We start from the raw sequence: 20,836 nt of genomic DNA on the forward strand, positions 1-20,836 counted from the left end.
ATGCGTTCAATTCGTTCGTTTTTGTGTTTCACTTTCATCGAGACTGGATTGTGTTTGAGTGCTCGACTAGTCTACACTTTAGACTCATGTTTGATTGGTATTGTTATACATAGTAATACATATATATATATATAGTTATGCTCTCTTTGTCAACAAAGAGAATATTGTCACCTAGCAATACCAACTTGTTATTGTTGGGTCACAATCATGCTGCCACTACTTTGTTGATTAGATATAAGTCATCATCATCGACATCAACATCATCAGTATTGGACACTGATCAAGATATTGATAATGATGATGTAGCAACAGCAACAACTACAGCCGACAATAGTACCACCACCTCAACAACATCAACAACAAAGAAGATGAAGAAGACCAAGACACCAAGTGCACCACCACCTCCATCAAGCGTTGACTTGAATGATCTATCGATTAGACAACTAAAGGCAGTTTGTAAGGAGATGAGTCTACCTTGCTCATATTCAAAGAAGCCAGACATTATCAATCTCATCAACAATCACAAAGAGTACTTGTTCCAACAGATGATATCAATGGCACGTGGTGGAAGTACAAGTGGAAGCGCGGGCACATCACCAAGCACAACAAAGAGCAACAAGAAGACACAGACACAGATACAGATGGAGGATGAAGGATCAGATGTGAAGGTGAAGGAGGTGAAGGTGACCAAGACGGCTAAGCCCAAGCTGAAAGGTGAGGTCGTCGCCCCAGTCGACCCTGTCACCCCCGTCGCCGCCACAGCCACACAATCTTCAACTTTGAAGGAGAAAGCCAAAGTTGCAAAGGTTGTGCCATCGCCAACAACATCCAAGTTGAAGAAGGTGCAAGCTCAAGATAAGGAGAAGGAGGAGAAGGAGAAGGAGGAGAGAGTCACAGTCAAGAGCTTGAAGGCGTTGTCAATGGCAGAGCTACAGGCCATTTGTAAAGAGCGTGGCTACATTCAATCGATCACATCACACAATGACTTGGCCATGTTCATCTTCTTCAAGCAATGCGAGGAGAAGGCCACCAAAAAGAAGAAGCAGAAGAAGTCAGCGCCAACATCAACAACATCAACAACATCCACAACATCAACAACTACAGCTCCACCCCCAACCACTGTCCAGGTGGCCGCCACGCAACCACATGTCCGCGCGGAGCGCCAACAACCACAACAACAACAACAGCAACAACAGCAAGAGCAACAGGAACAAGATATTGATGGTGATGATAGGACACCAGAGGTATTGTTGGTCCAAGAGGAATCAACTTATGTTGTGCCAGAGTTACCTTCGATTGAGTCTGTTCGTACTCCTGCTCCTCAACATGTTGAGGCCAAGCCAAGCAAGACATCCAAGCCCAAAGAGTTACTTGGTGATCTGATCTCCACACTAAAGCATCGTGAGAGTCAGTTGGAGAGTGCGACACACAAGATGATAAAGGAGCAGGATCAGGCCAAGACCAAGGCCACCTCGATCACCACGACCAAGCAAGACAAGCCCAGTGCGGCCAAGCACGACAAGAAGAAGTTTGACAAGAAGCTGGACAAGAAGATGGACAAGACTAAGGATAAGAAGATGGACAAGATGATGGACAAGAAGAAGATGAAGAAGCCACATGCACAAGCACCAGCAACAATACCAATACCACCAGTACCAGCACCAGCACCAGGAGGAGGTCCTGTGAACAATAATATCAATACATTGGACATGGCAGGTTTGGAAGCACTGTGCAAGATGTTCAACCTACCAGTGGACACCAAGCACAAGATGATCCTGTCGCTCAAAACGAAGAATATCACAAAGATCACGCAGGCCGTCTTTTACCTGTCCAACAAGCCGGCGACCGATCACATCAAGGAGATCACTGAAGTGTTTGACAACCTCTCTGGACCCGAGTTCATCGATGGTCTGATCAAGTAAGTTGGGATCGAGCGACCTGGAACCATTCCAATCAATTATACTCATTCTCATACTCAATCAATCAACAGCGCATTGACAAATGCAGGACAGGCATCAAAGGATTATGGCACGCCAGAGAATATCGCAGAGTTTAACAAGAAGTTGGCAGAGTTAGTGACGAGTCGTCGCAATAGTTTGACGATTGAGGAGTTGATGCCAATAATTAGTTACCTGCGCCACATTCAATCACCTTATATATTGGACGTGATCAAGGTGGCCATGAGCGTGGGACGCCTGAACGCCATGGTGGTCGATGCGACCGCCCTCACTTGCCGCATCAAAGGATACACGACCGAGATGTTGGAGTTTGTCGATAATGCCTATGTGGAGGCGCGCAACTTGGCCAAGGCCAACGACACCGCCGTGCCAGCCTTCTTCCGCTTCAACGTGCGCGAGCTGCAGATCTGCCTCCAGGCGGCTGCGGGCAATCTGAAAGAGGCCATTCATCTTTACAACTCGGTGACCGACTCGACCAAGCTGGAGCTCGGCAACTCGTTCAAACATATCTTTATCCTCCTGTCCAAGCTGGATCGCTCGCACGCGATCGAGTTCTACAAGCTGAACGCTTGGCGCTATGATGCACGATTGATCGACGACGACATTATGCGCGCGGGCAACTTCACGAGCGGCGACCTGCAGGTCGCCAACGACATGAGCTCGCTGTCCGAGCTGCTGATCAAGAGCGAAACGGAGGACAACGTCCAGATGCACGACATGATCGTGCAGCACATGGTGACGCTGACCCGCGAGGATCAGCTGCAAGTGACACGCACAATCATACAGATGTACCTGCTGCAGGACCAGTACCATCACGCTCTTCGCTGGTTCTCCATCCGCCTCACCGACTTCCACCTGCAGAACTCGCCCTACACGATCTACCCGTTCATTATGTACCACAACAGGATCAAGACCAAGCGTCTGGCCGAGCAGCCCGATGCCAACGTCGACGATCAAAACAGCATGATCGAATTCTGGGAGAACAAGCTTGGCAGCATCGACACCAGCCCCAAGTCTCGCCAGATTGCCGCGACCAAGATCTCATTCGTCTTTGCCAACCTGGACAACATCACAGGCTCGCGCGCCGTCTGGACCGAGAGCGACGTGTTCCTCAACGACCTGTGCGAGAAGCGTGACGTCGACGGAATCTATGCACAGCTACAACATTACATGGATCACAACACATTGCCCTCGGGCTGTCTGCTGGTGCGCGCAGTGTCTGTGCTCAGGGACCTAGACCTGCAGCGCTACATGGACTTCTTGCTGCTACAGGACATCCCCAGCAGCTTCTACATCATCATGATGGACCCCAGGGTGATCAAGAGCATGCAGACCGAGCCCTACAAGGCTCTGGAGATGATCAAACGCGACTTCAAACTGATCAATTCGCCCACATACTACAACTACCTGTGCACATTCTCCCTGGACAATGGACTGCTGGACCGCGCCACCATCATCATGCAAAAGATGCTGTCCAAGTACATCCCATTCAGCTCCTTGACCGTCAAGAAGTTCTTCACGACGATCAACACTCATTCATATGTGCGTCAGCTGCCCGACGACCTGACCAAGGCCACACGCAAGATCTACAACCAGCATCCAGAGTGGCATTACCTGGCAAACACAGTGATCTACGACCACCTCAAGGCGAACGAGGTGGAAGAGGCCGCCGAGATGTTCCAGCGCCTGTGCGCCCATCACAACGTTGACTACGATCTAATGCGCAATGGTATCGACCTCTTCTACGCGATGCTCGAGCATCAGGACAAGAACAATGACAACAAGGACAAGGACGTGAATGACAACAAGGACAATGTCGGCGGCGGCGACAGAGACATTACTGCCCTCAGCACGCTGACCCAGCTCGAGGACTTCCTGGGCGTGACCGACCTGATGTCGCACCACAGGGCCAAACGTTTGTTCTTCACCGCGCTGTTCAACTATTATCATGAGACTGGCCAGTCACAATATGCGATCGTCGTGCTGTCGGTGTACGAGGAATCATTCCGCGTGATAAAGGATGGCAACCTGTTGCTGTCAATCTTTAAATGTTTGAAGAGCCCTCTGGCCAAACTGCAGTACATGGGGCGATTCCAGCCGACGTTGGAGCGTGAATGTCCGGCGGCGCTGCGCGACGAGATCGCCAAGGCCAACGAGATCATCAAGGACGACGCCATCGAGCAACAACTCGAGTCTCTGACCTTTTTCACACCGCCTCAGTTCGAGCTGCTGGACGATATCATCCAAGAGTACATCATTCCAACGCAACTACCTAGTGATCAAATGAAATCCGAATGGATTCCTGACCGATCAATAGACACAAACCATTGATTGATTGATCAGGCTGGAGTGATAATAAATAAAAGACCAAAATACTATAGTATGTTTGTTGTTGTTGTTGTATCGCTGGGCTGTTTATTTCCTGGACTTCTTGGCCACATTACCAGATGTTGTTGCGACTCTCTTCTTGTTGTTTGTATTTGTGTTGGTGTTGTTGGTGGGCTTGGCATTGGAGTTGGAGTTGGACATAGCCTTGGCCTTGGACTTAGCCTGGAGTGCTGCTGCCAACTTTGCTGGTGCCATCACAAATCTTCTCTTATTGTTATCCTCCTCTTCTTCTTCCTCTTCATCATCATCTTCATCGTCATCGTCATCATCGTCGTCTTCTTGGTCATCATCATAATCCTCTCCATCGAATGACATATTATCAAAATCCTGATCATCCTCCTCTTCATCATCATCATCTTGTGTCTTCTTGGAAACATTCTTTTTGCCTTTAGCATTGGTCTCCATTTGTTGCCATAACTTTTCATTCTCATCGTCGTCGATGGTGCCATCATCCAACTCGTCTGGATCCTGTTCCTCCTGCTCCTGGTCCGAGCCAATTGCTTGGTCAGCTGCTCCCGCGTCCTCTTGCTCCTCCTCTTCCTCTGGTTGCTCCTCTGCCGAGAACATCACACAAGACATCCTTTGCTTCATAAAGATTGTCTGATTGCACACTCTACTCTCTATATCGTATATTCTTGCATGACGGTCCAGTCCGACAGCCGCCAGCAATGGCAAGGTTGGATGAATATCCAGCGCACGCACACTTCCAGTGCTGCCCTTGTAGTTTCCAAGCAGTCTAACCATTCCTCAGGTCATAGGCAAAGACATTACCAACAGAGTCTGATGCAAATACCGAGCTAAATGAGTAGGATTGAGCAATGTTAGAGAGTGATTGATTGATTGAACGAATGAGTGTATAGTTCATACTTTTCGAATTGACTTGACATCTTGATCGAGAGTATTGGATGCTTTGTGACGGTGAGATCAAGGATGGGCGGCGTTCTGTTCTTGCGACAATCGTATAGTCTGATCTGATAGTGTCCTGTGCCAGTGACTATTCTGTTGTGATCGGTCGGTGTGTACTCCATGTCTGTGATCCAAATGGGTGGGGACACTCGCAACTTGTCGGGTGGGGCGTTCTTGGCGCGCCACGTCAGTTGCTTCGTGTTGATGTCGCATATGGCCAGATCGCACTCTTTGCCACCGATCACTACCTTGGACTCATCGCTCGGGTTGACCTTGAGTGCAAACAGACTCTTGGAGAACGACAGCGTGTCCAGCTGCTTCATGTCGACACCATCCTCAGAGACCTTGACCACATTGATTGTGCCCTTCTCAGTGGCGATCAGTAGTCGCTGCTCAGACAATGGTCTGATCGCACGGATTGCCGAGTCGTACGTGCACTCGGACACCACGTGTCCAGTGCCATCCTCTTGCAACTGCCAATGCTTGAACGCACCACCCTTGAATCCCTGCAACATCTGAGTCTCATTATTGTCCCAACCAAATGACATTGTTTGCAACTCATTCTGAATTGACGATGTGATTGATCCAAACGATGATACTACCTGTTTAGTCTGCAAGTTACAAACTATATTGTGATTGATCGTTTGATTGGGTGTGTGTGAGCATTCATCTTGATCACTCATTCATTCATTCATTCTTTGATTGACCTACTCTTTATCAGACCATTATCTGATCCAACTACAATATTCATTGTTGTTTATATTTGTATATCTGTATGTTGTTAATATTATTAGTGAAATTAATCGGTCATTTAAAAAACGAACGAAAGATACCCACCCACCAATCAGTGAGAAAGATCAAAATTGACAATTTATGGGTCATTTTGAATGAACATGAAGTGAGGGAGATTTGGGGTGAGAGTTAGACAACCATCAGAGTCATATTTACATGTCTCCTTATATCTTCATACAAAGAATAAGGACAATTGAGCGAGAGCACACATGGTTATTAACAATACTTGGTGAACAAGATCGTTCTCTTCAAGAAACATTATCATCATCAATATGATTATTTGAATCAAAGAAGCGTTCCACAGGTTTTGCATGTATTTATTAATATATTTAACTGATTGAAATAATTGTACAATATATATTAACATGATTCTATTTTGTAGTCTAACTTAATTGTGCCATATCGTACAGAATCGAAATGCGAATGACTTTAAACGTCTGCTGGAGTTTAGTGGGCGAGAAGTTGTCATGGGGGTGATGATGGCAATATATTTACAACCATTCAAACAAATAATAAGTATATTAAAATTATTCTTTGATTATTAATATTGATCCTCATCTAGATCACATGTCTCTCTTTCTGATCAATCGCTCGTTAATATATCTTCCAAAGACTATAAAATGATCAAACTTTGGTCATTATTAATATCATCAAATCAAATTAAATACTTTAGATCTATACCTAAATCAATCAATTAAACAATTAAAACAATGTTGTACAGTAAGTATCCAAAAGAAATAAAAGAATATTGAAGAAAATAAATTATTAATAATATATTTTCCAATTAAGAATCACTTGCCAACCTCTCTGGTATGACCTCCAACTCTGTGAACAATAGCCAGGTTCAGACTACCAAATTAGTTGGTGGAACTCAATCTTCAAACTCAATTGCACTGATTGATGCAGATGTCCATGGTAGCGTTATCATACCAGGTCTTCTTACTATTGCCCCAATCGATATTGTTGCACGTCTTTAAATCTCATTAACTTCTAAATACACTCTAATGACTCTTTGATGAGTTCATTCATTCTTGTAAAGACAAATATTATTTTATTTTATTTTATTTCCTTGTCTTTCCACCTCCTCCAGCATTTGACTTGGGCTTGCCACCACGGAAAGATGCACCACCTCTGCCAGGTCCTCCAGTGGAAGATCTCTTTACAGTCTTGTTGTTGTTTCCGCTCTTGTTGTTCTTCTTTTTCTTGTCGTCCTCCTCCTCATCTTCATCGTCGTCCAACTTTCTTTTGACTGTCTTGATGCTCACTGATGTTGGGATCTTGCCTGACTTTAAGGTCTTGTCCCACTCCTCGTCGTCACCCTGTATCGCGTATTGTGCCAACTCCTTGTCGTCCTCCATCCACTTGGCCTGCATCTTCTTCTTGACATCCTCGGCGCCAAGCTCCAGCTCTGACTCCATGTCTTGTGCCAGTGGGATCATCGAGCTGTCGTCCAGGTCACCCTTGAACGATGACAACAGACCACTGCGTGGTGCGGCGATCTTGGGCTTGGGCAGCGACTCGTCCAGACCCTTCTGCTTGACGGCGCGCAGTGCCTGGTACACCTTTCGCATCGTCTGTGAGAAGAGCGAGATGATCTGGTTGTTCTGCAGCTGCAGCTCGGAGTGGAGCTGGTCGACGGTCTTGTGCTGCAGCGACATGGCCAGCAGTACGGCGGGACTGCAACATCGACAGGTTGTTGCGCACCTCGTTCAACTTACCACCAAACAGCAGCTTGCCAATGATTGGCAGCATGTCAATGATGACGGTGAAGTCCACGATGTTGTTGGCGTACGACTCTAGACGCTTGAGGTCGTAGCTCGAGAACATCAGGTCCAGCTCGGCGCTGCTTAGTGAGACTTCGGCCGCCTGTGACGCGGCGAAAACGTCCTGCATGATGTTGAGTGCCAGAGACGACGAGAATGAGCGGAAGTCGTAGCCGAGCAGGTTGCCAAAGCGTTTGCGGAAATCCTGGTAGAAGGACTCGAGCCAGCCTGCCGAGGCCACGGTCGCGTTGTGTGAGTTCTTGAGCTCGCGCAACATAATGCATGTGTGCTCGCCAGTGATCTCGTTTGATGAGAGGCGCAGGTACACGGGGAGGTACTTTGACTTGGACCAGAACTGATACAGCTGGGCGGTCACACCGTATGACACACCCATGTAGTGCAGGTTCTCTGGCTTGCGCTCTGTCAACTTGTACAACAGTGGCGGCAGGTTCTTCTTTGGTCTGATGACCTCTGATTGCAAGTCGCCACCCTCCATCGCCTCGTTGTCCTGTTGTTGTTTGTTTGATTGGTCGTCCTCTGAGTCGTTGTCATTGTCGTTGTCATCGAGTGAGGTGATCTCGCCTTGATAGTATTGTGTGAGGATGTCGAGTGCCTTTGAGCCGTAGCCCATCTTTTGGTAGTCTGGGTGAGTGGCGATGCGAACTACGCGGGCGCCAGAGAGTCGTGGGAAGTCCTCGTCCTGGAAGTGCTGTGTGAGTGTCCATGGGATGAGGTCGCCAGATGATTGGTATCCCTTCTTGATGCTGTTGAGGATGGCCTCCTTGGCAATCTCACCCTCGAGACTGACCTGGATCGCGCAAAGAATCTCGGGCAGACCGCCCGTCTCCTCGTTCATTGGACCGAGCAAGACGTACAGGTGGTGGTCTGGCGAGTCGGACATTAGCAACAAGTCATTTGGTGAGTTCTTGTAGTGGCTTGCGACAAAGAGTGCCACCAGGCTCTGCAGGAATGCTTCGGACGCCTTGTGGAATGAGAACAATGTGTCCCTGTTGACGTAGTAGAGCTGGCATGTGGAGGGATGTGGGCAGCCTCCAGATGTGGCGGGCGGGGCCACAGTAGCGTCGAGACACAGCAGTGTGTTGAGCCACGACTCGACTGGATCATTAGCTGCGTAACGAATGGGCTGCAACAGTTGGATCTCACGCAGCACACGGCCAGTGTTGGTGGCGGCGGCGGGTCCGCTGGTAGTGCCCGACTGCTCACGCAGCTGGCGGATGAGTTTGAGCGACAGCGAGCGACCAGTGCCCTCGTAACCATTGATCGTGGACGACATGAACACGAGGTATGGACCCAGGAGCGAGCGCACGTATGGCAGAGGAATGGCGGCAGCCTCATCAATGACGACCAGCTCGGCCTGGCCCAGCTTCTGGTGATCGGATGGCTGGATGTATTGGATGGTCTGGCGATGAGCGCGGAAGATGTTGACACGCACAATGGCGTCGTGGAATTCGGGGTTCGTCGACTTGACCAGCTCGTAGTCCACGTGCTCTTGGTAGCCAAGTGCGTCGAAGCCTTTGAACACAAACTCAAACAGGGTGACCAAGTTCTCTGGTGCTGGTGAAGAGACAAAGATGTTGGAGTAGCCAAAAGCCACGGCACCGGCGATGGCCAGACCGAGTGCGGCGGACTTGCCACGACCACGACCGGCCGTCAGTGTGACGGTCGAGCGAAGTGTCTTCTCTGAGACGGCGTCGATGAATGTGAGCACGGCCTTGGCCTGGTCGAGTGAGCGAGTCGCCTCGATGAGCTCGCCAGCCACCTCTGTGTCGCGAACAGACTCCTTGAACTCGCGCAGCTCGGCTGCGCCGGGGGCCTCTGACGCCGCGGTGATCGGCACGATCGTGCGTGATGCTGTGGAGATTGGCAGGATGTTGAGCTCGTCGTCCATTACCAGACATTGGCTGCACTTGCCGAGTGACAACAAGAAACGCTCGTTGAAGCGGCACACGACGTCGTTCTTCTCGTCGTCGTCGCGGAAGCGGCTGTGCACGTCCATGGCCATCGTATAGAGCTGTTTGAGCGAGGTCATTGTGCGCAGCAACAGGATGACCATGCCACCACCCTCGACCGTCTCGATTGTTCGCGCCAACAAGTTGGGAGTGATCGCTTCAAAGTCCTGCAACACCACCATGCCAAAGGTGTTACCCAAGATCTTATGAGTCTCGGAGTAATAAGTATATCTAATATTCGTCGTCGAGATAAACACATCGAATGGGTCCTCACCATTCGTCGTAGCTGTTCCATTAGCCTTCATTCTCTCCTTCATCTTTATCTTCTTTTGTTTGTATCTTTGGAGTTGATTGATTGAATGATTGAGTGAGCGAGTGAGTATGATTGATTGAGTGAGTGAGTGAGTGATTGATGTATATATATACGACATACTTTGAGAAGCTTAGCTCTTTCTTGTAACACCATAGTACTGTTGGACGTGCTTTGACAACAGACTTGGCAAGGATGTAGTGGAGGTTGGGTACTTGGTCCTTGCCATTGTCACCAACGATCACAAAGAATGAACGATGGTTTGTTGCAACTGCATTCTCAATCAATGTTCTAATCCTGTTATCAATCTTCTTTCTAACCATTGTTATTATTATATATTATCTGTATGATCACAAGAAATGAATGAATAAATGAATGATTGAATGAGACGAGAGTTTGAACAAGTCCTCGTTTTTTTAATTTTGCTCGTTTCTTTCAATTCTTTCAAAGTCCACGAATGATTGATTGATTGAATGAACTAATGGAGCGTGTGGAATCACAAGGAACTAAGGGATGATGCTTAGTTCTGCTTGGCCTTACCTTGGTTGGCAACAGCTTGCTGAGCGGCATGCAGGACACTCTCGTCAGCAAGGTAGTAGTGTGGCTTGATTGGCTTGAGGTCGGCGTCCAACTCGTAGACGAGTGGGATTCCGGTGGGGATCTCAACTCCGACGATGTCCTTGTCAGAGATGTTTTCCAAATGCTTGATGAGAGCACGGATACTGTTGCCGTGAGCGACAATGATCACCTTCTTGCCTGATTTGATCGATGGCGCGACAGTCTCGTTCCAGAAGGGCAGGAAACGCTCGACGGTGTCCTTGAGACACTCGGTCAGTGGGAGCTGCTTTGGGTCGACGTCCTTGTAGATTGGGTCGTTGACTGGTGCGCGGGGGTCGGTTGGCTCGAGGGCGGGTGGGGGCACATCGTACGAACGTCTCCAGACGAGCACCTGCTCGTCGCCGTACTTGGCGGCGGTCTCGGACTTGTTGAGACCCTGCAGGGCGCCGTACATTCTCTCGTTGAGACGCCACGATCTGATGGGAACGATATCCTTTTGGTTGAGCTCGTTCAAGATGATGTCCAATGTCTTGTTGGCACGCTGCAACACGCTAGTGTAGGCAATGTCAAAGTGCAAGTTCTCCTCCTTCAGACGTCTGCCTCCGTTACCAGCCTCTTGCACGCCCTTCTCTGACAACTCTACATCAGTCCAACCAGTGAAACGATTCTCCTTGTTCCAAGTGCTCTCACCATGACGTACCAACACCAATTTGAATGCTGCAGCAGTTGACATCTGATTGATTTGATATGATTGATTTGATTTGATTTGATTGTTTGATTGATTGAATATCATGGTCAATCAACAATCTACTGACTTGACTGATGACTTTGTCACATCCTGATGAATACTTACATTGAAGTAATATTATTATTATTAATATAAATATTATGATGTTGATTGATGAGTTGGAATAAAGTGCACTTTGTTCAAGTTCCCAACCCCTATCCATTGTGTAGATCACTTTAGCTCAAATCAATCACAATCACATCATTCCGGACTTCCAGAAGTTTCAAACTTTCGTTCGGTTCAGCTGTCCTGTATTCGTTTGAAACACTATTGATCATTAATGGTTGGTTGATAGTTTGATATATATATATAATGTTAACGTCAAGGATAATATCACGCTACTACTATACTACTACTAGTAGTATTAGTAGTAGTTCAATTCAATCATTATTAGGACATCAACTCAGAATTGGTCATCAATCAATCGTCACACCTCTAGTGCATCATCAATCATATACAACAAAAACAACAACAGCAACAAAGACTACGAAGACTACACCAAAGACAAAGAACAATTATAACTCATCATCATCATCATCATCACATTCAAAACCAAGGACCAACAATCCAATCCCAACTTCATCTTCACGGTCACAGACAAAGACATCATCATCAAACACAAACACAAGCACAAGGACTCATACTCCAAACTACAACAGCAACTATTATAATAATAATCCACAGCATAGATTACCCATTTCAATCAAAGAGATTGAGCAAGAGATACAGAGTGATCCAGAAGGAGAGGGTCCGATAATGTAACTATCACCAACGCACAAGACAACATATTTGCGCTTGACACTAACGCCACAGCCACTCCCTCGCCATGCCACACCACGCCACTCAATGGACACACTCAAACATACATTAGCTTCAAACAATACGCAAGGAATCTACTCAAACATAATAGACCAGATCATGCATTTCCTCCACTCGTTAGTTTGATCAATGGATTGGAGAGCGAGCACAAGGTCGCCTACACCAACTACTTGGCAAACTTGATAATGGAGGCTAGTATGTTCAACTTGGCGAATGACTTGCTGAGTCTGCCATCGAGCTCAATCCTTACATTGGACATTGTGATCTCAAAGCTGGTCGACCTGATCGATCGCTCGACTGACAACGAACTCTACAAACGATACTTGTCCTCATTGCTCGGTCGCGACTATCCCAAGGCCATCTCGATGCACACGTCCCTCTCCAGTGTCATGGTGAACGCCCACCTTGCCCTGGGCCAGGAGAAGAAGGCGATGGACCTGCTACGACTGCACGAGAACAACTTGCAGGCGGAGGTGAGCCAGGAGTTCATCTGGCCATTCAGCTACTTTATCGTGTACTACATCAAGCATGGCCGCCACGTGGAAGCGAGCACCTTCTTCCTGGAGCGCATCGTTAAGTACCGTTCGTTCCTCTCATCGAGCAAGTTCCCCTTCTTCCTCAAGTCGGTGCGTGAGGCCGGCCTCAACGAGCAGTACGTGCTGGAGAAGCTGCGCGAGCAGGGCCTGCTGGCCAACCCGGAGCGCACACTCGTGGGCAACCTCATCGAGTACTACTTGTCCATCAACAATCTGGTTCAGGCGCGACTCATTTACAACCTGTACCTCGATCAGAACAATGTTCCCTTCTTCAGGGCCTACGAGCAGTTCATGGAATATGCCATCAAGCGCGGCGACTATGAGTATGCCATGTCGTGGCTGCCCGAGATGCAGGCGGCCGGCTTCTTTGCGCCCATCACCTTGATTCAGCCCCTGCTCGACCTGCTCATCAAGCTGAACAAGACGCAGTACATCCCGCTGCTGGTGGACTATTACCGCAAGTTTGACAGCACGCAGCTGCCCATGGTTGCCAAGACCATCGTGTTGAATGAGTTCTCGCAAAACGAGCAGCGTCGCAAGTTTGCCCAGCAAATCATCACCGTCATGAAGCAGCGAAACATTGATGTTGGCACCACAATCAATTTTATCATCCGATTCTACTTGCACATGGACAAGTATGAGCACGCATTGCTCTGGTACGGACGACTCATCGAAGAGTACAATCTGCAGCCCAACATACACACGCTGTTCAGCTTCATCACGTATCACAAGGTGCACAATCAGGTCGAGCTCATGGATCATTGGAGCAAGCTCAAGCAGGTGCTCAATATGGACACGAGGCGCGAGCATGATATCAGACTGTCGCGACTGGCCATCGACAATGACGTGGAAACATTCGAGAATCGCAGCGAGTATAAGCGAGGCTCGCGCCCGCCCAACGACGAGGAGTTGGCCCTGCAGAAGGCCCTTCAGGGAACAGACAACGACGCTGTGAGGGATGCACTGGCCAAGGTGTTCAAGAAACCTGAGACCATGGACAAGAGGATACCATGTGGAACGTTGATGATGGAGGCTGCCATCAGGTTGCGCGCCAATGACAGCGCCAGCTTCTTGACGTTCCTCGAGCAACACTTCTGCTCAAGAGAGCATCGCGCCATTCTCTATCATCCAAACGACTACCAACAGCCAATGATGTATGATCTGGAGGCGACCTTGCGTAGAATGAACACGACCGCTCCATTCCATCGCAACAACATATTTTTCTTGAACCAACTACTCTCTGGTCTATGGTTCGCCGACAAGCCCGAGGCCAACAAGTTGGCCAATCGACTGTTGGACCACATGATGACCAACAATATCAAGCTACTCCTATCGCCCAACGGGATAATGTACTCCAAGTACGTCCTACTGGATAAGGAGCAGCGCGATGCTTTGATCACCGAGGAGTTGGCTCTCAAGATGTTCAACTTTATCAAGTCATTGAGCACATCGCCCAAGTTGAACGCAATCCAATCCCTTTCAACTACATTCGCTGCCGAGTACTTGTCATCACATGGTCAGATGGATGAGGCCAAGGAGATGTGGTCTCGATGCACCGATCTTCAAGTCGAGGCCATCTGCACGGGTATTGGTATTGTAGCTCACAAACACTCATTGACCAATGTTGGCCAGCTTGCCGAATGGGAGAGACTACTCCCCGGGCTGACAGCAGATCCCCAAAAGTTCTACTATGCACTGATACTACACTTTAACAAACTTGGCGACACGGACAACCTGACCAACGCAATCAACGCGACCTCTGGCATCTTCAACCCCAAGTACTTCACCATGGTTGTGGCCATGTTGGAGAAGCGACCAAATCATCTGGTGCAACTGATTGACAGGATGCAGAATAGTTACAGAGGTTATCAATTGCCAAAGGATACATTTGATGCAATCAATAGGGCAGTCAAGGCTGCCACCATCACCGTGGATGTGCAGAAGTTCCTAAAGATGATGGGTGAGGATCGATACCCGCCCAAGAAGGAAACATTCTCCGACTTTACCAAGCAGTATGTTGAGGACCTACTGGCCAAGAATTCCAACAGTACCATGGCTGTTGCAGCCGATGTTGTTGAAGGCAAATAAAGTGACATGTTACCCTGTGTTTCCTTTGTATTGGCGAGAGCATCTCCACAATGCTATTGAGGAGAGTGCATCATCATTTATTCCCATCTGTTGGGTTTGTAGTTGTTGAAGTTGTTGTAGTTGTTGCGCTTGAACCAACATATCAGTGAGTCAATGTCCTGTGTAAAGTGTGCGCCAAAGAGTGTAAGGAGAGAGGGGATGGGATAGTAATGCCCAAGTCAGCAGAGTAATGCAGAGAGTGAAGTGGTCGTCATGGAGACCTTGCAAGGTGCAGTGGGCATCTTGATCAGAAGTAGATGGGATGGTAGGGTGTGCTTCCATTGAGCCTCTTGGAGCAGATTGGACAGTTCTTCTTCCTCTTCAGAGCATTCTGTATACAGGCCATACAGAACAGATGACCACATGTCGTTGACACAACATTCTCTGGTTTCTCATAGCAGATTGGACATGAAGGTCTAAGCTTCTTCTTTTTCTTCTTGTTGGGGCTGGTGGAGCCATTTGATGACTTTGAGCCTGTTACCGATACCTTTGGCTGTGCCTCTTCACTCTTCTCTTTGTTCTCCTTCTCATTGTCCTTGTTGGCGGCTGATCCCTCGTCGTCTTCTTCGTACTCATCATCACTGTTCTCGTTCATGATACCTTTGAACTCTTCGCTATTTACATATGAATGAGGGTTGTTTGAGCGCACTTGAGGCTGCTGCAATGGTACGAATGGGGCAAAGGGACGAGGAGCGCGAGGATGTTGATGTTGTTGCGAGACCCATGAACTATTGTTGTTGGAGTACCACATGACGTCTGGGTTCTGACTGATGACATTGAATATGACCATATTGTTGTTGTTTCTTCGATTGCCATGGTTGTGACCATGAGCATGACCATAAATATCCTGGTACTGTGATTGAATAGGTCTGTTAGACATTGTCGGTGGCAATAAGAATGGTGGCAGTGTGTTCACTGGCACCTGCTCAACAGTGTCATCAGTTAAATCAATGCAACTAGATTATGATTGATTGATTGATCGAGTTAGTTAGTTAGTGAGTGAGTGAGTGAGTATGATTGATTGTCACGTCACAACTTACTCTGGTCCCTGTGATTGTGATTGTGGTTGGGCTGCTGCTTGTTGTCGTTGAAGTTGTTGTTGTTGTTGAAGTAGCATTTGTTGTTGTTGTTGAATTGTATTAAAGTATTGTTGACGTGATAATATGTAGTCCTCCTCTTCAAAGTCGTGTGCATGTTGTTGATTAAGTTGATTAATATGTTGATATATTCTAAGGTCCTCATCATCTTCTTCGTCGTCACCACCATGGTCGTTGTCATCGTCTTCATCATCGCTAAATGTATAACTACGGGATAAACCTCTTGAGGGCACTGGATATATTGGGTTCAAGTCACCTCCGACAACCACGAGGTCTTCGTCATCGAGGTCGATCACCTCGCTTGCATTACTATTGTTAATGCTACTCAGACTTGCTGTATTCTGTTGATGTTGATGATGTTGATGTGTGCCACTCTCATCTTTGATTGATGCTACTACTGCTGCATCATCAATTGCATCCAAATCAACTGAATCAATGTTTACATTTGATGATGATAATGACATTGATGTTGTTGGTTGCATTGATGCTGCTGTTGTTGTTGTTGTCTCTAATGATGTTTGATTTATGCTTGATAATGATTCTGCAGCATCAACTACATCATCATCAACATCTTCATTATCATTATCTAGATTATTATTATTATTGTTCGAGGATGTTGTCGTTGTCGTCGTCGTAGTTGTTCTTAAGTGTGTATCTGATTCATCATCTGCACAACCTTGTATGTAATGATGATCATTATGAGGATGTTGTTGTTGAATATTCGGATCGTCCATATTCATTATTATATAATAAATATAATAATAATTATCTCTCTTTTGAATGAATAAATGTAACAAAATGAAATATAAGTGATAATCCAACCATTCTGTGTCAAATCCAAATGTTTCTAGAATTAACAACATACAACTTGAGTGCAACCTGATGGGTGGAATCGAAAACAAAAGTTCCACTTCTTCGAGATTACCTAACTTCAACATTCACTTTCACGTGACTTCTTCATGAACATGTACTATATTAATATCTGTTGTCAACTACTTCAAATTCAACGTTGTTCATATAATGTCGATCAATCAATCAACTTGTATTACTAGTAAGTTTGCAAACAAACTACATCGTCATAAACACATGCTTTAAGGACTTGAACTCATCATCATCTGTTGTTGTCGTAGTTGTTGTTGTTGGTGATGCTGATGATGTCTCCTGTTGCCACCTGGTGAACTATGATGATGATAACTGTTGTTGATGGCTTGTTGATGTAGATTACTTGATTGTTGTTGGAGATGTGCTGCTGAACCGGGCTCACAGACACCGTTGCCGGCACGTGGTTTGGGTCGTCGCTCCATCACCCACACGACCTCCATGCCCTTGGGCAACAGACTGCCCTTGATCTCGTAGGACATCTCAAAGCCCATCTTCATAAAGAATGGTATCGAGCGCTGTTTCATCACCAGTGTCTTGCAGCCAACGTTGGCAAAGTCACTCCACTCCAACACTGGTGACAAGAGATATCTTCCAATTCCTTTGGATCGACTGTCCTTTGTAACGCCACAGTATGCCAAATGATATTGATGTGGCTGTTCTGATACTGCATGTGCCTTCATCAATACACAGTTCACAATCGACATCAACTTCCTAATCCTATAAGCATTCCTAATACCAAGCTTTGGTAATAGTTTAAACAATTTGCCCATGAACTATAATTGTGATTGATTGATTGGCGAGTGAGTGAATGAGTGATTGAGTGATTGAATGAGTGATCGAGTACATACCACTGGCACTCTCTTGCTGGCATTTGGAGGTATCCAACATGCTACTCCACTTAATACATTCTGTGAGTTGTAGTATCCCTAAAGATTGATGTCCAGACATGTTAGTTAAATTTCCAGAATGAATGTTTGATGGATATAATTACCCAAATAATGTAACCTTCTTTGAACATTATGTGTAGAGCTGCTGTGAAGAATATATTCCGGATGTTCAATCCATCGTCGTAAATGTCCAGGTTGTCTTTGGACACATCGTTCATGTTTCCAATACCCTCAAAGTCTGGTGAACAATCTGATTGTTTGCTTGTAATGCTGCTAGTGTCATTCATCATACTGTTTGTTCCAAGTCCGTTTATCCATGCGAATCGCGGATCCATCCTATATGCCTCTGCTAGCACAGCGGCAGCACGCCCCAGTTCACTCCTATCCAACTGCTTCCTCACTCCACCATGAAAAGTGATTGAAAATGTTGATAATGAAGCTGCTATCTCTGGTGATGGGTTTGGCTTTGTTGTGATCAATGTCGACTTTGTCTTGAATCCATCAAATATCTTATTCTGTAACACCAAGTCTATTGATGGTCTTGAGTCAGGATTCGGATCCAACATCTTCAAGACCATCTCGGCCAACTGTAAGTGTTCCTATAAATTTTGATGAATTGATTGAGTGTAAGTTATCGAGTGATGGTGGAATAGTTCCAAGGTAACTTACATGTGGGAACTCCCTTCTAAACCTTGATGGGTCGAATGTTCCGGCCAGCAACTCCTCGGCAATGCATCTTTTGGTTAAAGGTAACAAGTGGAGAGTGGTCATCTCATATATAATACAACCAAGTGAGAAAATATCTGCTGGTCTACAATATGAATTGTTGTTCAATATCTCTGGTGATGAATAGTAATATGTTCCTGCTATTCCTTTGACTGGATTCTCGAATCTTGTTGCCAATCCAAAGTCACCAATCTTGACCTTATAATCTGATAAGAATATGTTCTCCGATTTCAGATCGCGATGAATCACATGTGAATTATGTATCGATTGAACTGCCTGGCACAGCTGATAAATCCATCCATAAAGTATCTGATTGATTGATTGAGTGATGGAGTGAGTGATGGAATAGTTCCAGAAGTGATTGACCGAGTGAATTAGTGGTTGATTATTTGAATCGTTCCAGAGATTGATTGAGTGATTGATCGTGTGTTTGAGTGTGTGAGTATTGGAATGGTTCCTTTGAATGACGATCAATGATGAATAAATAAATACCTTTGATGGGATCAGTATCCTGGCCATCTTCTCTCCACTACTTCGTGTGATACTTGATGGTGATGTCGGTGAGACGGGCACTTCGTCTGATGAGATTGAGAATTCTTTGGGAGGCGGCTTCACTCCTTTGGACTTCCGGAACCATGTTGGTTTGGAGACAGTCTTCTTTGGTGATGGTGTCCTCTGTGCTCCATTGTTTGACATCTGAGGTGCCACAGCCGGTGATTGTTGAGGCGATGTAATGATATTTAGATGTAATGGTGCACAATTATATTGTTGCTGTATCCTCTGTATCTGTTGTTCACGTGATGCATGTCTGATCGCATATTCATCTGGAGTATCTGGTGTCGAAGGAGTTGGAGATGAAAGAAGTACTGGTGACATCATGCTAACCTGATCCAATCTTGGTATTGTGATTGATTGACCATTGGTAGTCTTGGCTTGGGATGTTGATGCGGTGGACATTGGTGGCGAGGGCAAGTATGAACTGCTGGATGTCAATGATGAGGATGATGATGATGAGTCGTAGGATGTTGAGTCGTAGGTGGTCTCAAACTCATCGGTGGCATATGAGTATGGCGGTGATGCACATGGTGGAGGAGTATCGCGATCCCTACATCGTATTGATGCTGGGCCTCCACCACCAGGTGAGTTTGAATTATGAGTTGTAGTATCCACCATTCCAGCCAATATTAAATTGATCATAAACTCCATCAGATCACCGCCATCACAATACTCCATCACAATACACAGATTATGAGTTGCTCCATTCTTCTCTATGAATACCTCCTCGAACCTAACTATACTAGCGTGTTGAAACTTGGCCAATGACATGGCCTAGGGGGGATCGGGTCAATCAATCAATCCTTCAATATTTGGAATCATTCCAATCCATCAATCAATCAAATTTTGACCAAACATACCTCGTTTAGACCTTCGTTGGCATCTTCCAGAGTTGAGAATGTTCGCTGCTTGATGACAAAGAGTTGATCGTTGTCATTCTTTTTTACAAGGATGGCCTTGGCTTCGCTTCCAACTCCAATAACCTTGACAACGGTATATTTGTTCATCGTCTGAGTTGTGTTTACTTGTGTTCAAGTCAAGTAGTTATGTATCTTGTATCTATCTATAAACTACTACTATCTCTACTATCTACAAATAAAGGGTTAAGCTAGAACTGAGAATGATTGATTGCTTGATTGATTGATTGATTGTTTGATGGATGGATGGATGGATGGATGGCTAGGAGATGGTCTTTACCTAACTTGGTTAGCTGATCGATAACACTCTTCATTCATTCTAATGATCACTCACTAAGAACATACAAGCAAGTGTGATGGATGACACACCTGAAACAGGGATATGTCGGACCACCCAAGTCAGATTGAGCTGGATTGGTACACCACATCACATTAATGCCAATCAAACATCAGCATCACATATCTTGGTTAGATCACCCGTTCCTGTAGTCGTCTCCTCCTTAAATGGAAGGATAAGGATAAGTGATTGATTGATTGATGGGTTGGGTGTGTTGTTGACTATGTGTGGCGTGAGTGTGTTGTTGTTAAGTGGTGCCAACACAAGTCGGCGACAACACTCTCACACACTCATCACCACCATCAGTCAATCAATCACATGATCACCCTTATAATGACCTTATTGTTGCTGATGTGACCATCCAGACCATTATGTTAAGCAACCTTGTTGCATGAATAAGAGAGAGAGAAGAGTTAGTTGAGGTCGTCTGGCGCAACATTGATGAGAGAGAGAGAGAATGGTGTTGTTGGACGGACGGACGATACGTGGAAATGGGGATGTGTGAATGTGAAGGTGGAAAC

The 20,836-nt window shown here is 46.3% G+C and overlaps 9 protein-coding genes across 9 annotated transcripts; 3 read left to right on the forward strand and 6 right to left on the reverse strand.

Moving 5' to 3' along the window:
- Positions 1 to 137: 137 nt before the first annotated feature.
- SAMD00019534_009170 (hypothetical protein) lies at positions 138 to 4,289 on the forward strand (the record flags this gene model as incomplete). Its single annotated transcript, XM_012902884.1, has 2 exons — positions 138 to 1,918; positions 1,991 to 4,289. The coding sequence occupies 2 exons, from the start codon at positions 138 to 140 to the stop codon at positions 4,287 to 4,289; spliced, it is 4,080 nt and encodes a 1,359-aa protein (XP_012758338.1).
- Positions 4,290 to 4,373: 84 nt separating this feature from the next.
- Positions 4,374 to 4,925, reverse strand: SAMD00019534_009180 (hypothetical protein; the record flags this gene model as incomplete). The annotated part of the gene is made up of 1 exon (XM_012902885.1): positions 4,374 to 4,925. The coding sequence occupies one exon, from the start codon at positions 4,923 to 4,925 to the stop codon at positions 4,374 to 4,376; it is 552 nt and encodes a 183-aa protein (XP_012758339.1).
- A 157-nt stretch (positions 4,926 to 5,082) lies between these two features.
- SAMD00019534_009190 (hypothetical protein) lies at positions 5,083 to 6,003 on the reverse strand (the record flags this gene model as incomplete). Its single annotated transcript, XM_012902886.1, has 3 exons — positions 5,083 to 5,143; positions 5,214 to 5,877; positions 5,964 to 6,003. 3 exons carry the CDS (start codon positions 6,001 to 6,003, stop codon positions 5,083 to 5,085), a joined length of 765 nt encoding a protein of 254 aa, XP_012758340.1.
- A 751-nt stretch (positions 6,004 to 6,754) lies between these two features.
- SAMD00019534_009200 (hypothetical protein) lies at positions 6,755 to 7,018 on the forward strand (the record flags this gene model as incomplete). The annotated part of the gene is made up of 2 exons (XM_012902887.1): positions 6,755 to 6,764; positions 6,834 to 7,018. Coding segments are annotated over 2 exons (195 nt in total), but the record flags the coding sequence as incomplete, so codon positions are not given.
- Positions 7,019 to 7,105: 87 nt separating this feature from the next.
- On the reverse strand, positions 7,106 to 10,410 carry SAMD00019534_009210 (hypothetical protein; the record flags this gene model as incomplete). Its single annotated transcript, XM_012902888.1, has 3 exons — positions 7,106 to 7,721; positions 7,837 to 10,116; positions 10,211 to 10,410. 3 exons carry the CDS (start codon positions 10,408 to 10,410, stop codon positions 7,106 to 7,108), a joined length of 3,096 nt encoding a protein of 1,031 aa, XP_012758342.1.
- Positions 10,411 to 10,607: 197 nt separating this feature from the next.
- On the reverse strand, positions 10,608 to 11,378 carry SAMD00019534_009220 (hypothetical protein; the record flags this gene model as incomplete). The annotated part of the gene is made up of 1 exon (XM_012902889.1): positions 10,608 to 11,378. One exon carries the CDS (start codon positions 11,376 to 11,378, stop codon positions 10,608 to 10,610), a length of 771 nt encoding a protein of 256 aa, XP_012758343.1.
- Positions 11,379 to 12,436: 1,058 nt separating this feature from the next.
- Positions 12,437 to 14,875, forward strand: SAMD00019534_009230 (hypothetical protein; the record flags this gene model as incomplete). Its single annotated transcript, XM_012902890.1, has 1 exon — positions 12,437 to 14,875. One exon carries the CDS (start codon positions 12,437 to 12,439, stop codon positions 14,873 to 14,875), a length of 2,439 nt encoding a protein of 812 aa, XP_012758344.1.
- A 289-nt stretch (positions 14,876 to 15,164) lies between these two features.
- Positions 15,165 to 16,751, reverse strand: SAMD00019534_009240 (hypothetical protein; the record flags this gene model as incomplete). The annotated part of the gene is made up of 2 exons (XM_012902891.1): positions 15,165 to 15,794; positions 16,089 to 16,751. Coding segments are annotated over 2 exons (1,293 nt in total), but the record flags the coding sequence as incomplete, so codon positions are not given.
- A 328-nt stretch (positions 16,752 to 17,079) lies between these two features.
- SAMD00019534_009250 (hypothetical protein) lies at positions 17,080 to 20,068 on the reverse strand (the record flags this gene model as incomplete). Its single annotated transcript, XM_012902892.1, has 7 exons — positions 17,080 to 17,126; positions 17,237 to 17,666; positions 17,742 to 17,819; positions 17,885 to 18,379; positions 18,450 to 18,815; positions 18,999 to 19,835; positions 19,922 to 20,068. The coding sequence occupies 7 exons, from the start codon at positions 20,066 to 20,068 to the stop codon at positions 17,080 to 17,082; spliced, it is 2,400 nt and encodes a 799-aa protein (XP_012758346.1).
- Positions 20,069 to 20,836: the final 768 nt, after the last annotated feature.

The sequence above is a fragment of the Acytostelium subglobosum genome, assembly GCF_000787575.1.
Source record: "Acytostelium subglobosum LB1 DNA, scaffold: scaffold2, whole genome shotgun sequence".
Lineage (NCBI taxonomy): Eukaryota > Evosea > Eumycetozoa > Acytosteliales > Acytosteliaceae > Acytostelium > Acytostelium subglobosum.